The sequence below is a fragment of the Sarcophilus harrisii genome, chromosome 2 (assembly GCF_902635505.1).
Source record: "Sarcophilus harrisii chromosome 2, mSarHar1.11, whole genome shotgun sequence".
NCBI lineage: Eukaryota > Metazoa > Chordata > Mammalia > Dasyuromorphia > Dasyuridae > Sarcophilus > Sarcophilus harrisii.
In genome coordinates this window covers 347,126,243-347,139,233 of record NC_045427.1, presented here as the reverse complement: position 1 = coordinate 347,139,233, position 12,991 = coordinate 347,126,243, and the positions used below count along the sequence as shown (strand labels likewise).

General features: G+C 35.2%; 1 protein-coding gene across 1 annotated transcript; it reads left to right on the top strand.

Annotated features, from left to right (window-relative positions):
• On the top strand, window positions 1-11,054 carry UBE2B (ubiquitin conjugating enzyme E2 B). The gene is made up of 6 exons (XM_003756460.3): window positions 1-187; window positions 4,561-4,641; window positions 6,139-6,164; window positions 8,450-8,539; window positions 8,972-9,060; window positions 9,767-11,054. The coding sequence occupies exons 1-6, from the start codon at window positions 144-146 to the stop codon at window positions 9,893-9,895; spliced, it is 459 nt and encodes a 152-aa protein (XP_003756508.1). The 5' UTR covers window positions 1-143; the 3' UTR covers window positions 9,896-11,054.
• The last annotated feature ends 1,937 nt before the right edge of the window (window positions 11,055-12,991 follow it).

The following is a 12,991-nucleotide window of genomic DNA, read 5'->3' as shown; positions in this document are numbered from 1 at the left end:
GTGCAGCGGATGAAGAAGTCATTGCGGGTTGTTTGTGAAGCTTTGGCGGTGGCGGTGCTCCTGAGTGCTACGGCCGGGGGGGTGGGGGGTGGGGAGCTCGGGACTCTTTTCTCTCACACAGACCGCGGGGGAGCGGGGGGATCATGTCGACCCCGGCCAGAAGGAGGCTCATGCGGGACTTCAAGCGGTAACTGCCCCCAGCAGATGTCCCCGTCCTATTTTTCCGGCTGTCTTTCTCTCTTCCCCGAAGCCTTTGGGCAGAAGAGGAGATTGGAGACCAATTCCGGCGAGGCCAGGCCGCAGAGCACCTTCCTTTTAGCTCCGCGCCGCGGCCTGGCCTATCTAAGATCCCGGATTGGGGCTGGGGGTAGGGCCGGGGTTTGAGGCGGGTCCTGACCGGAGCTCGCTGCACTCTGTGGTCCTTCAGTTCCGGGCCAAGGGAATTCCAATTTTCTCTTCCCTTTCGTGGGCGAAATTGAGGGTGGGGTGGGGGTGGGGATAGAGGACCGCACTGGCCTCCAGTTTCGCTTACTTCTCCGTCCCCATCAGTAGAAGGGGGGGTGGGGTCCGACACGACACCCCCGTATTTGGGGAACCGAGGGCCTGTCTCTTCATTTGTTTTTATAATAGAGGAAGGAGATCGGAAACCCTCATGTTTGTAGCCGGGTTTAGGAAAGAGCAGAGGGAAAGGGGGGGAAGGGGAAGCGCTGACTTTCTTTGCCTGCCTAGGTTTCATTTATTATTTTAATGAGGCGAGTCTCTGATAACACCCCCAGATTTGGAAAAGTGAGGGGTACACGTCTTTCCCCCACCTCCACCCTCCCTCTGTTTCATTTGTTTTTGTATGCCCTAGCGGGGTGTCCTTTTCCCTTGAGGAGGTTCCCCTTCCCCCAACCGGAATCTAAATTCTGTGTTTTTGTAATTGAATCCCACATCCCTTCTGCAGGTTGGGAGTGGACCTTGGGTAATCCTTTACCCCTTCGGGAGGGTGTAAAATAGGGGAAAGCTTGGGACTAATTCTCTTCCTCCTTCCCTTCCCCCTTTCCATTCCCTCCCCCCAGAAAAAAAAAAAAGCAAAAACAAAAACAACCTTGGGTGCTGAGCCAGCCCAAACATCCAGTTGCAACCCTGTTAAGACTATTTAGAGATTGGTGGCATCAATTCATTCTCTCTTGGGTATCCCCCTTAGTTACCAGGAAGAATGTTGGATAAATCTTTGAATTAGTAGTAACTTTTAAGGTTTGAAGAAATTCCCTTTTTGCCAATACTGAAAATAACAAGAAAAGCACCTGGGCCTGCTGTGGTGCATTTTTAGGATTTTTATCTTTTGAGAATGAAATTTTGACAAATTAGTTTTTATTTTTTAAATAAATGACTTTGAAGACACGTAAGAATACAAATGGTGAGAAAATATCTTACTGAACCTATCTTTTCCTCAACATTTTAATTTTTTTCTTAATGAGAAGTGTTTGGAATGACTTTGTTCTAGGGAAACCTGCTTTGGTTGTCAAAAAGTTTTTATTAAAAATTAGAATGTTCTCACCGTGCCCTTTTAAAGTGCTCAGGAGAGGTGCTTGAGAGATCTTTTTCCTGAAGTATGAACCAGTTGTATCTTTTAATTCAAACTGAGCTGTTATGGTGGATACCTTTTCCCTGAGGGAAATTGGTATGATTCTGCTTAAATGCAATGTGCTTTGAACCCTTACTAAAAAAAAAGGGGGGGGGGGGAGGAATAGCAAGAAAACAAAATACTTATGTGCAAAGTATTGTATAATTTGCAATAATTTTTTATATGTAAAATTTTATAGCTTTATAGCTCTGCATTGAAGACTTTAAAATAAGATTAGCTGAATAAAGGGCAAAGATGGTTGTTGACACCATAATTTTTTTTTCCTAGTTGTCTTTTTTCTGTTAATGGAAGGTAACAGACAAGAAGCATTTTCTAAAATTAGAAGATTCATATGTATAATGTATTCACCTTTTGATTTTAAACATCTTTAAAATACTCTTATGGTTCAGATAATTCACTGTCTGGTTAGTTTTTCTGAGAATTATCTAAGTAATAGATTTCCAATTTGGGTTCCATATACAATTCATCTTTTTTAGAATTTTGCTTTGGATACAGGTTAACTCTGGCAACAAATACATTTCTAAATGATAAAAACATTTGTATGTTTAGAAGCATACTCGGGTTAATTAACAAGAAGTTGTGGCTACTGTGCAAGATCTATCAATCCTGCAACTTTGTTCATTGACTGGCTAAAGTGGCTATGTTATTTATCCCTAAGGGGGGAGGGTAGTAAATTGCAAGGTGTCAATTTTAGGAGATGAATATGCAGTACTTGCATATGAAAATTTCAGCTTCCTGTAATTGCTCTATCTTTGTTTTTTCATTGATCCCTGTTAGTCCCAGACTTTGATATCCTGGGGTACTTTCATTGTTCTGAGCTTTGACTTGCTTCTTCAGGAACCTCACTTTTGCCACACCTTGCTGAGAAATTGAATCTACCCTTTAAATACTAGCTGTTTGAATCCTTTTACTAGACTCAGTGTGACCTTTGTTGAGGCACTTAATTTATTTGTCCCTCAATTTCCCTGATTTACTAATTGTAGAATAATGGTAGTTGCATTATTTGCAGTGTCTGATAGTTTTAAGGGACCAAATGAAATATACGAATATGAACAGATTTGTAATCCATAAAGTCTTATAAATATCACCCATTCCATTTGTTGCAGTTCTGTGGAGCAGTTTATTTAGAATCATAGTGGTCACAAAGTCATAACTAATAATGAGACTAATATTTACTGTTTACAACTCTTTATTTTGTACCATTATGGGCAAAATAGCCTTTAAGTTATGAACTCATAAGATAGATTTTTTTATAAAGTATTGTACTCAGAGGGGGAAAAAAAAGCATTGTTACCCTGTCATCTAATTTAGTTATTTGGCTTCTTGTACTTGCCAATCCTGCTTTCTGCCTAATCAAATATAGGAGATTGTCAGCCAATAAACTATGAGAGCTTATAATAGGAAAGCAGCTGAATATTGAGAGAACTTTGACCCTGAGGAAGGTTATATGTCTGGTTGGGTTGTTAGTCTTAATTCTGACACATATTCTCAAGAACTCTAATGTTTTGTCAGTACTTTTTAAGGCATAGCTTTTATAATTGTTGAATCTGGAGTTTGAAGAAAAGATTAAGAATCATAAAAAATAGAACTAGCTGCGTTTTGGAAGTTACTCTTATAGTTTCTGCTAATAACTTATTTTTGATTATAGTTAAGTCTAGCTTTCTAAGCTTCAGGTTCCTCATCTGTGAATGAGCTTGGATTAGATTAATGTTGTGAAACTCTAATAGGAAGGGGAATCAATAATCTATAGATATGGAAGGTTCCCTATGGGCTGTATATAGATTTGGTTTTAAAATATGATATTGTCTGTTTTATGTATTTTCATTTATTTCGTTAAATATTTCCCAATAATATTTTAATCTGCTTCCAGCTGGGGAGTGTTGTGGGCAGCACATTTGACACCTCAGGATTAGAAAATCTCAATTTCCAGCATGATTCTTAAGTAAATTGGCATCTCCTCCTGAAATAAACCAAATAAAAATAAGATGTTTATTAGTAGATTGATATGCTAATAATAATATAACTAGCATTTTTATATACTTGTGCCAGGCATTATGCCAAACATTTTCCAAATATGTCATCCTCACAACAACCTTGGGAGGTAAGTGTCATTGATACCTCCTTTTTACATTGAGGACAGACCAGAGATTAAGTGACTTACCTAGGGTCACACAGTGACTTAGAGACTAAGTGTCTGAGGATGAATATTTAATATAGGGCTTCCAGACTCCAGGTGCAGTGCTCTATTCGTTGTTCTACTAGCTGCCTCCAGTAGATACAGTTGAGCTATTTGTAATTGTAATTAAATGCTGTCCTCCATGTTGTAGGGTAACAAGGATCAGGATAAAAATGTTTGTTGTCATATATTTTGAGCGGGGATATAAAAATGTATGATGGGAGAGTGGTATAATGGAAAGAGTACTGGATTGGGAGTCAAGACGTAGATATGAATGTCAGCTTTTCTCTTTACTTTTTGATCTTGGGCAAGTTATTTAATTCTGTGGTCCTCAGTTTCTTCACCATAAATTAAAGGGATTGACTTGGGTGACTCCTAGCCCTAACTAGTATGATCCAGTGATTAGAATTACCTTGGCAGTTGGGCTGTTCAGTTAATGCTATATGGCAAGTTCTTAAGAGAACACCATCTTATATGACCTAGGGAAAAATCATTAATCTTAATCCTGTAAAATTCCATAGAACCTGGAGTGCTAAATAACTTTTAAAAGGCAGCAGATTCTTCTAGATTTTTTTTCATTCAGGGGTTGAAAAGAAGCCTTGGCCTTTCAGTAAAGACATGGAGATACATCTAGTTTAAAATACCATAAATTAGAGTTTCTAAAAAACCAGGAAGAGTGAACTTGTTTGCTTTGGTGGGGCGCCTTAATAGTTTTGATAATCAATTTTTTTGCTTATGTTTCTTTAATGCTTAGATTGCAAGAAGACCCACCTGTGGGTGTCAGCGGTGCGCCATCTGAAAACAACATCATGCAGTGGAATGCAGTTATATTTGGGTAAGTAGCAAGTACTAACAAATGATAGGCTTCATCATTCTTTGAGCACTAAGGTAAAATATTTGGCAAATATTCTTAGTAAAACCACATTGTAGTACAGAGAGTTCACCTTCAACTCTAAAAAAGTAAACTAGTGAAATACAAGTCAAGTCCTATCAAACTAACCATTCTGTTTGTGGCTTAAAGATGTAGCTAAGTACAAAGGGACCAGTCACCAGAATGTTGGTCACTGCATGATGGTTTTTTTTTAAACCATAAAGATCAGTAAGGTATAGAAAATTGTATCTGTATCTATTGAGGAAATAATCTACATGGGTAAAATCATGGATCTTTTGGAATATTGAAAGTTAAATTCTCACGAAAGAAGTTGAAGGTAGCAATGTGAATCCTCCAAGTCTAAAAGTTAAGAAATTTCTACCAGAATTTTTATAAAGGGATTATAAAAATTATTTCATCTGTGCTTTTGATATTTTCCATAAATTTAATTCTGATTTCATGTGCTTGGAAGAGCATACCAGTTAGTTATATGTTCAGTAGAATAGTAAAAGAAAAACTGATATACTTCTATGTCAAGCCAGAATTCGTGTCAGCCTTTGTATGTGTGGGGAAAGTATTAACTTAATATGGCAATATAGTAAATGCAAATACTCTGTAAAGGCTTATGTAAACAAAAGTGGAAAATGAATTCTTGATTTCATTAACTACATGTTAAATTGTAAAATTTTTCCTCCTTATATTTACTATTCCTCTATGCCTTTTTGTTGAGTTTTCTTTCTTTATTCCATTTCTTCTTAGGATTTCATTATGAAAGCTTTAAATTCTAATTATAAAAAGATATTTAACTTTTACTGATTATTTTTAAAATAGGATCCCCCAGAAAGTTTTTCCTTTGCTTCAGAATGAATTTTGAGACGTCTGATGGAGATTAGAATAATAAACTTACATTTAATGCACCACAGTAACTATTTGCATTAAAATCTTTAATGTACTTTGCCCATATTATATATTTAAACCTCTTGGGAAAGGTAAATTGGTGTTACAAAAAGAGAAAAGTTTTAGGGGCAAGAGAAGAAAGACAAAGTGACTCACCACATTGAACTTAACCTCATTTTTTTTACTGGACTAATGCTTTGTCGTTGTTAGTTGCGTCCAAATTTTCCTGACCCCATTTCTGGGCAGATACTAGAGTGGTTTACCATTTCCTTTACCAGTTCATTTTACAGATGAGGAAACTGAGGCAAACAGGGTTAAGTGAATTACGCAGGATCACATAGGTTGTATGTGTCTGAAACAAGAATCAAATTCTGGAAGATGAAACATTAGGCCCGCCCACCACACGATCTACATCTCTACCTAGCTACACTTATACTAGGAGATAGTACATCTCTTAGAAATCAGGATAAATTGGCCTAGGGTTATTCTAAATTTGGTTTCCATCTTAAGAGAGTATATTGAAGAGCTTATGTTAATTGGAATTTTTTTTTTTTAATCTTTCAGGCCAGAAGGCACACCCTTTGAGGATGGTAAGTGGTCCTGATGATCTTTTCTTTGCTAATTCAATAAAGAAGAAAAATACTTTTAGGGAGCAAGTTTGCATATTAACACCTTACCTTTTCCTGCTGTTGCAAACCATTTTGAAAGTTGGCAAAAAATTGTAGACTTTGGGAATTGATAGCTCACAAAGTATTCTCTTCTGGAGCTTGAATAAACTTTAGTGCCCTAGTTTATTGCTAGGGCAGTTAGATATATTGGACAGTAAACTTAGAGACAGGAACCATGTTGAGAATAGTTTATATTTAGATTGTTTGTAATATACTAGAAATGTCTATGAGATAAACATCAGGAGGTTGGTCATGCTTTTAGGCTCTGTGACTATATTGGCATGGTGTTAAACAGGAGTTGTTTTAAATATTGCTGCCAGTAACTTCATGTACAGTAGTTTACAACATCACTAGAATTTCCCCACTCCTAAGTGATGGTAAACATTTTTCATTCTCTTTTGTATACAAGTTAGATTATTTTCACAAAGAAGTAGAAGAATACAAAAGTAACACTGACAACTGTTTAATTGAACGCATTGAATTGATTTTTTAAAGCCAGTTCTTGGGATTGTCCTTAAAATTATATCTTTCTTAAATTGAACTATTTAAAATGATCAATTTTCTTTTAGTCATCAGGATTTTTAAATACAATGTTTGGATCTAGATGTGTGATTTTATCAGTGTCATGAATTCCATTTGTAGAAACTCCTTTCACTGGTGCAGTAACAATTGTAATAGTCTCACAGAGTTGCCTGGATATGGTGAGGTGTTAAGTGACTAGCCAGTGGTCACACAGCAAATATGGAACAAAATTAGAATTGGAACCCAGTTCCAATTCTTGAATCCAAAGATGAACCTCTGTCAATCAAGTCATGCTGTTTCTCAATCAAAAGTGTGTAGTCCTTTAATAAGACAGTTAATGTTTTATCTGCAGTGAGCTGTCATTTTGCAAATTCCTGTCTCTAAAACTTATTTTCTTCATGCTGTCTGAATTGCCTACTGAATGCAAATTTGAAGTAACTGATTTTAGCCTGTGACTCTTGCATGCTAGAAAAATCTCAAATTGTAAAACAAAAAAGGAAATCTGATGCTGTTCAAAATGATATAATATCAAGTTTTTAATCCAGTAAAGACTTTCTAAAATAATCCCTAAATAAGAGTCTCTCTAATGTCAGGGTAGATTAAAACCAAAGTTCATTTGACTTTTGAATAAGCTAGGAGGTATTTAATTAATGAAAGTAAGGGAAAAAAGCATGAAGTTTGTCTATTAGACCTCATCAATGAAGGGTGGATTAAAAATATATGTTGATTTTGATTTTATGAAATATGTCCAAATTTACTGGATGCTTTCTAACAAGCATATAAATTTCATAATTTGGAAACTTTTAGGTGAGGTTATTTCTGTAGTATTTTCTGTGATCAAAAAAAAAATTACTTAATTTTGTAAAGTTTAATTTATTTCAACAAACATTTTTAAATGGCTCATTATGTACAAAGTATTATTTTAGTTTTTAAGAATTCAAAAGGAACTTCTTTTACCTGTGCCTACCACCATCTTCTCTGGAACATTTGGTTTTAGAGTTTTGTAAAAGACTAAGGTTAATTTACTTGCCACAGGATCTCACAATCATCAGAGACATGACTTGAACCTAGGTTCCTGGCTCAAAAGCAGACACTCTCCCCACAATACCAAAGCTGCCTCTGTAAGGAAATTGGGAGACAAATGCAGAATATTCCTTCTGTAGTTTAATGTGTGACTTGTATTCTTAATACTAGCATTCTAATTGAGGTGATAGAGTAGTTAAACAATTCCTCCCTACAACTGTTTTGCCATGTTGAAGCCCATGGGTAGGATCATAGACTTAAATGAGAAAATTGAGGCCTATAGAAATTAAGAAACTTGTCAAAGTCACACAAGTAATAAGTAAATCAGACTTTCTGAATTCAGATCCATCACTTTTGCACAGCCTCTTGCTGCCCTCCTCAACTAGACGGACATTTTGCCTACTTATACCTGAACCATCTATTATTGAATAATAAAGTGGAACATAGATAAATGGATGTTGGCAATCCTAGCTTATTCCCACCTCAGAATCATAGCATAGGCATTTAATATGACTAAGAGTAAGAGTGTGAATAGGTCAATACTACCTTCAATTATCGAGCTAAAATAGGCAAATGTATGTTTCTATGATAAGGAAAAGGTGCCAAATGATTACTCACAATTGTCCTGATTGTTTTATTGGCTTTGTTTTTTTCTCTCTTAGGTACCTTTAAACTAGTAATAGAATTCTCAGAAGAGTATCCGAATAAACCTCCCACTGTTAGGTTCTTATCAAAGATGTTTCATCCAAATGGTAAGTGGCTATCTTTTTTAGATATTGTAAATACTGAAGAGGATGAATTTAAGCCCTTTGAATTGTCACATTTCATAAAGAAGCACTTAAGTGCATTAGCTATTTTTTCCATAGCCTTTTTTTAATCTCTGTGTCCATAATTTGAAATACTAACATAGTTTTAATGATCATAGGATCGTAAACCTAGTGGTGGAAGGTACCATAAAGATTATCTAGTCTAACCCTCTCATATTGACATCTAATTAAAATAACTCTTCTTCCTGGTGGTATTTTTTTTTTTTTGGTGAGTTATCTTCCAGTGGAGTCGAGAAGTCTTGGAAAATCATTGCAGGAGGGCTTCTCAGAACCTTATTATGTGTGGGGAAGATTTCTGGGAATTCTTGGAATATGTAACAAGATAGACTGTTATTGACTTCAATATTATATTTGCAGTCTATGCCGATGGTAGCATATGTTTAGATATCCTCCAGAATCGTTGGAGTCCAACGTATGATGTGTCCTCTATTTTAACATCAATTCAGGTAAATTCTTGTCTTTATTGCTCGAAACTGTGTAAATCAGATATTTTAAGTTAAGAAATCTTGGTGAAGAATCCCAGGAAAGATATTTCTGGTGACTAAGAGAATATAGACTTCTATTTATTTAAGGGTGTGTTAGAGAAAAGAGTAAGAATCTTGGGATATGAGTAAGTAAAAGGGAGGGGAGTTTGCACGTGTTGGTAATTCTCTGGTTTTTGACATATTGCCCCTCCAATTTTACTTGTAAGCATACATACACATATAACACACATACCCCTCTCTCCTTTACGTTCAGCATTTTCTTCCTACCTACTTTACCCCTCACGAGTACTATACATTTTGTTATATGAAGCAAATTGAAAAGATTCACCACCAGATGTTTGAAAAGTAACAGCATTCAAACAGGCTTTAAAATGCATAACAATCTATTTCACAGTCAGATTAGCTTATTGTTTCTTGGTTCCTGGAGAATGCTGGGTATTTTTCTGATTGTCTTTGAACTATTATTTCAAAAGATGGTCGATAGTTATTTGCTTTTAAAATTAAGTTCATTGTCGGGATGCTGTCATTAGCGTTAAGTAGCTTGTAGCTAACGATTGCACTAATATCAATAATTATTCCTCCTGAATGATTTCTGTTGTTTTGTGTCATCACATACTCTTATTTCAAGTATTAAATAGGTATACTTTTCCTCTCTTCTCTATTTCAGTCTCTTCTGGATGAACCTAATCCCAACAGTCCTGCCAATAGCCAGGCAGCGCAGCTTTATCAGGAAAACAAACGAGAATATGAGAAAAGAGTTTCAGCTATTGTTGAACAAAGCTGGAATGATTCATAATAGACAACTGCTCTGTTCATCCTCATCATCATTGTTGTGTATAATTTACCTCTCAGTAGAAAGGCTACCAGAAATTTTAAGTGCCACAGGTTTTAAGGATTTGCATACCTAATGTGTCTGCAAAAAAGAAAAAAAAGCCCTTCAGTTTAGAACCTTTAAAAGCTTGTGTATCTTGATTAATGTACTTTTTATTGCATGGTATGAACTAAGTTATTGCTACATAAATTTGTAATATATCCTGTTTGTATTTTTTTTCCAAGTGTATAATGTTGGTGTGAAGTTTTCATGACAGAATATACACATTTTGTAAATCTGTACTTTTTTCAAATATTGAATGCCTTATTTTTGAATTCTTTAGATTTTTAAATTGGAGAAAAGCACTTAAAAGTTTTTTATATATAAATATTACATGTAAAACTGTTAAATACATAACTTCAGTGCAAGAGACTTTGTCACTTATTTCCTTATCTGACTAGGAGGGATTGATGCATAAGTATCTCTCTCCAGTCATTTATATTTGTTTTATCTCCCCAATTTCAGGGGAATAACAACATCCTCTCAGCAGTCTGTCAGGAAACATAAATCAAACGTGTGCTTCTTCGACTGAATATCCATAATAATTTCATGCCCCAATTCTGAATATGCATATTAATTACTCTTAATAGAGTAATCACTATACAGAGCTATTTGATTTCATTTTGATGCTTAATTATTGAAGGATCACTTGCTTCTTTTGGTCATTTCGCTAATTACTCTAGGAGATTTGGTGAACTCTTGATCTTATTATTTACTAGCAGTTTTGGAGGGAAATTGAAACTGTTGGCATGAATATTTAAAAAATTATGAATTTATTTCCTAGTAGAGTAATAAATTAAGAACTAAATTTTTTTTTTCTATTTCATCAAGGCAAAGTTTTTGAAAGGAATTATTATTTAGCCTATTTAATGCCAATCTTTAATGTAGGACTGTATTTCTTTCTCCCCCAAAACCAAACATACTTCAGGGTCTTCTAAATTGATGTCATGGGGAGGAAAAATATCCCCCATTTATACAAAAGCTAATTGCACATGAAGTTTGCAGGGTCATTACAAGCCAACAATGCTTCAGAAAGCTGATGATAAGATGTGTAAGAATAAATGGGAAATAACTTTCCATATGATGAACTTGAGAGTTCTTATTTCCTGTCCATCTTCCCAAAAAAAGATAGTGAAAATTAGTTCTCTGGTGTTTATGTAGACAAGAAACTAAAACACCTGTGGTGGTAACTTTTAGTATCTTTTTCATGAGATTCCTGCAAGTCGCTTGAGGAGTACATGTATACCTTAATGTTTCAATGGCACATACTCGGGGAAACTACAGTTCTCTCACAGATATGATCTTGACAGGTGATATGGCACCCATAATGAACTTTATAAAGAAATTGCAATATTTGGAGAAAAAACTCCTGGTATTTTCCTTTAAGAATTAATTAATCCTTAATGCTAAAACCATGTGGTATAATTTAAAGGGGGAAATTTTGAGTTTTCCAAAGTGCTGGTTGCTGATAAAAGTATGGTAGTAGCTTCAGGAAAATACTTTTTATTTAGAAGTGCTTTGACATAAGTGGCTAATGCTTTTACAATTACCAAATATTTATATACTTTCTGAATATATGTAACTTGAAAGACAACATCTGGTAATTTGTGACAGAGAAGTGTCAGGTATGTCCATTTGATATGTTCGTGAATACTATTTGGATAATCAAAAAAAAAAACAAAACAACTTAGATAATCTTTCCAAATCAGTTTAATCTGCATATGACCTATTTTCCTTTTCTAGTTCAAACCCAGAGTTATGTCAGATTTGATGGAGAATTAGAAGTTTAAGCTGTTCAGCATAAGCCTTCAGAAATGGAGCTTTATTATATATATCTTTTCTTTTGTTATTAAATAGAATTTTGTGGGAAGACTTCAGAGACTCTTATGACCCAATCAGAAGGAAATTGAGGCTCTCTCTTGACTTCTATCTTTACCTATACATTTTTGCAGATTCGCGAAATGAACGTTGCATTATTTGTATTTCATATCTTGGTGCCCATGAAGTGTGAAGCATTATATTAATTAGATTAAGGATATAGACCAAAGGTAAATATGACTGCCCTCAAAATTATAAACTGGAGAGTTGAAAAATATACAAACCATATTCAACATATATACTTGTGTGGAAGCTAGAGGCTTCCTGGAGAAAAGATTTTTGAAAGAGTGAAATACTGTTAGATTGCCTTATTTACAATTGACCTAGAATGTTTAATGTCTTTAAAAATCGTGATGACAACAGCCCATTTGGTAATTCTGGCAAATATTTAATCTTAGAGGTTTTATTTATTTTCATTCTGAGGGCATTTGATTTCATTAGTATAGGAAGTGCCTGGGAAAGGAAACTTCCCTTTACCAGCTAGTCAGCAATCTTTCCTGCAGGTATAGTCTTAGTTGTAGACAATGTTGAGAGATTTAAGTAATATTACTTGGGTTACACGGTATGTCAAAGGTGGGACTGGAACCTTTCTTCAAGGCCAGCTCTTGATCCATTATGCCATATTCCCATGTAGGTAGGCTTTAAAAAAAAAAAATTCCATTTTCTAAGGGTCATAATACACTAAAACTATTCTTTCTGGATAACAATTTAGCAAGAAGCAGAAAACTTGAAGGATATGTATGTGGTAGAAAGCACCCTGCAATGAGATGGGAGATAGAAATTTTTAGCTAACTACCCATCTGAAAAATGAAATTGACCCAGGTGATCTTTAAGGACCTTTCCAGCTCTAATTCTGATAACCAATTAAGTCATTTGATTCATTTGATACCTACTCTTCTGTGGTACTTCACACAAGTTTCCTCAAGAGGTCTCTGATGAGAATACTGGTGTACAAAGAAGTTAATTACTGTAATTACATGGTTACTGGGCAGTAAAGCCACACAACTTGTACCCAGGCTTCCAGATTCCCCAAGTAAGGGCTCTTTCCAATTAACTATACTATCCTGTTTTTAAGAGTTTTGTTTCAGCATTATTGTAGAGCCAAATAAATTTTGAAAAATAGTTTTAAGTGATTGGGGGAAA

Coding starts and splice junctions, on each gene's coding strand:
- UBE2B (XM_003756460.3), top strand. CDS start 144: ATGTCGACCCCGGCCAGAAGGAGGCTCATGCGGGACTTCAAGCG. Junction 6,165..8,449: donor AGGCACACCCTTTGAGGATG/GTAAGTGGTCCT, acceptor TTTCTCTCTTAG/GTACCTTTAAACTAGTAATA. Junction 9,061..9,766: donor CTATTTTAACATCAATTCAG/GTAAATTCTTGT, acceptor TCTCTATTTCAG/TCTCTTCTGGATGAACCTAA.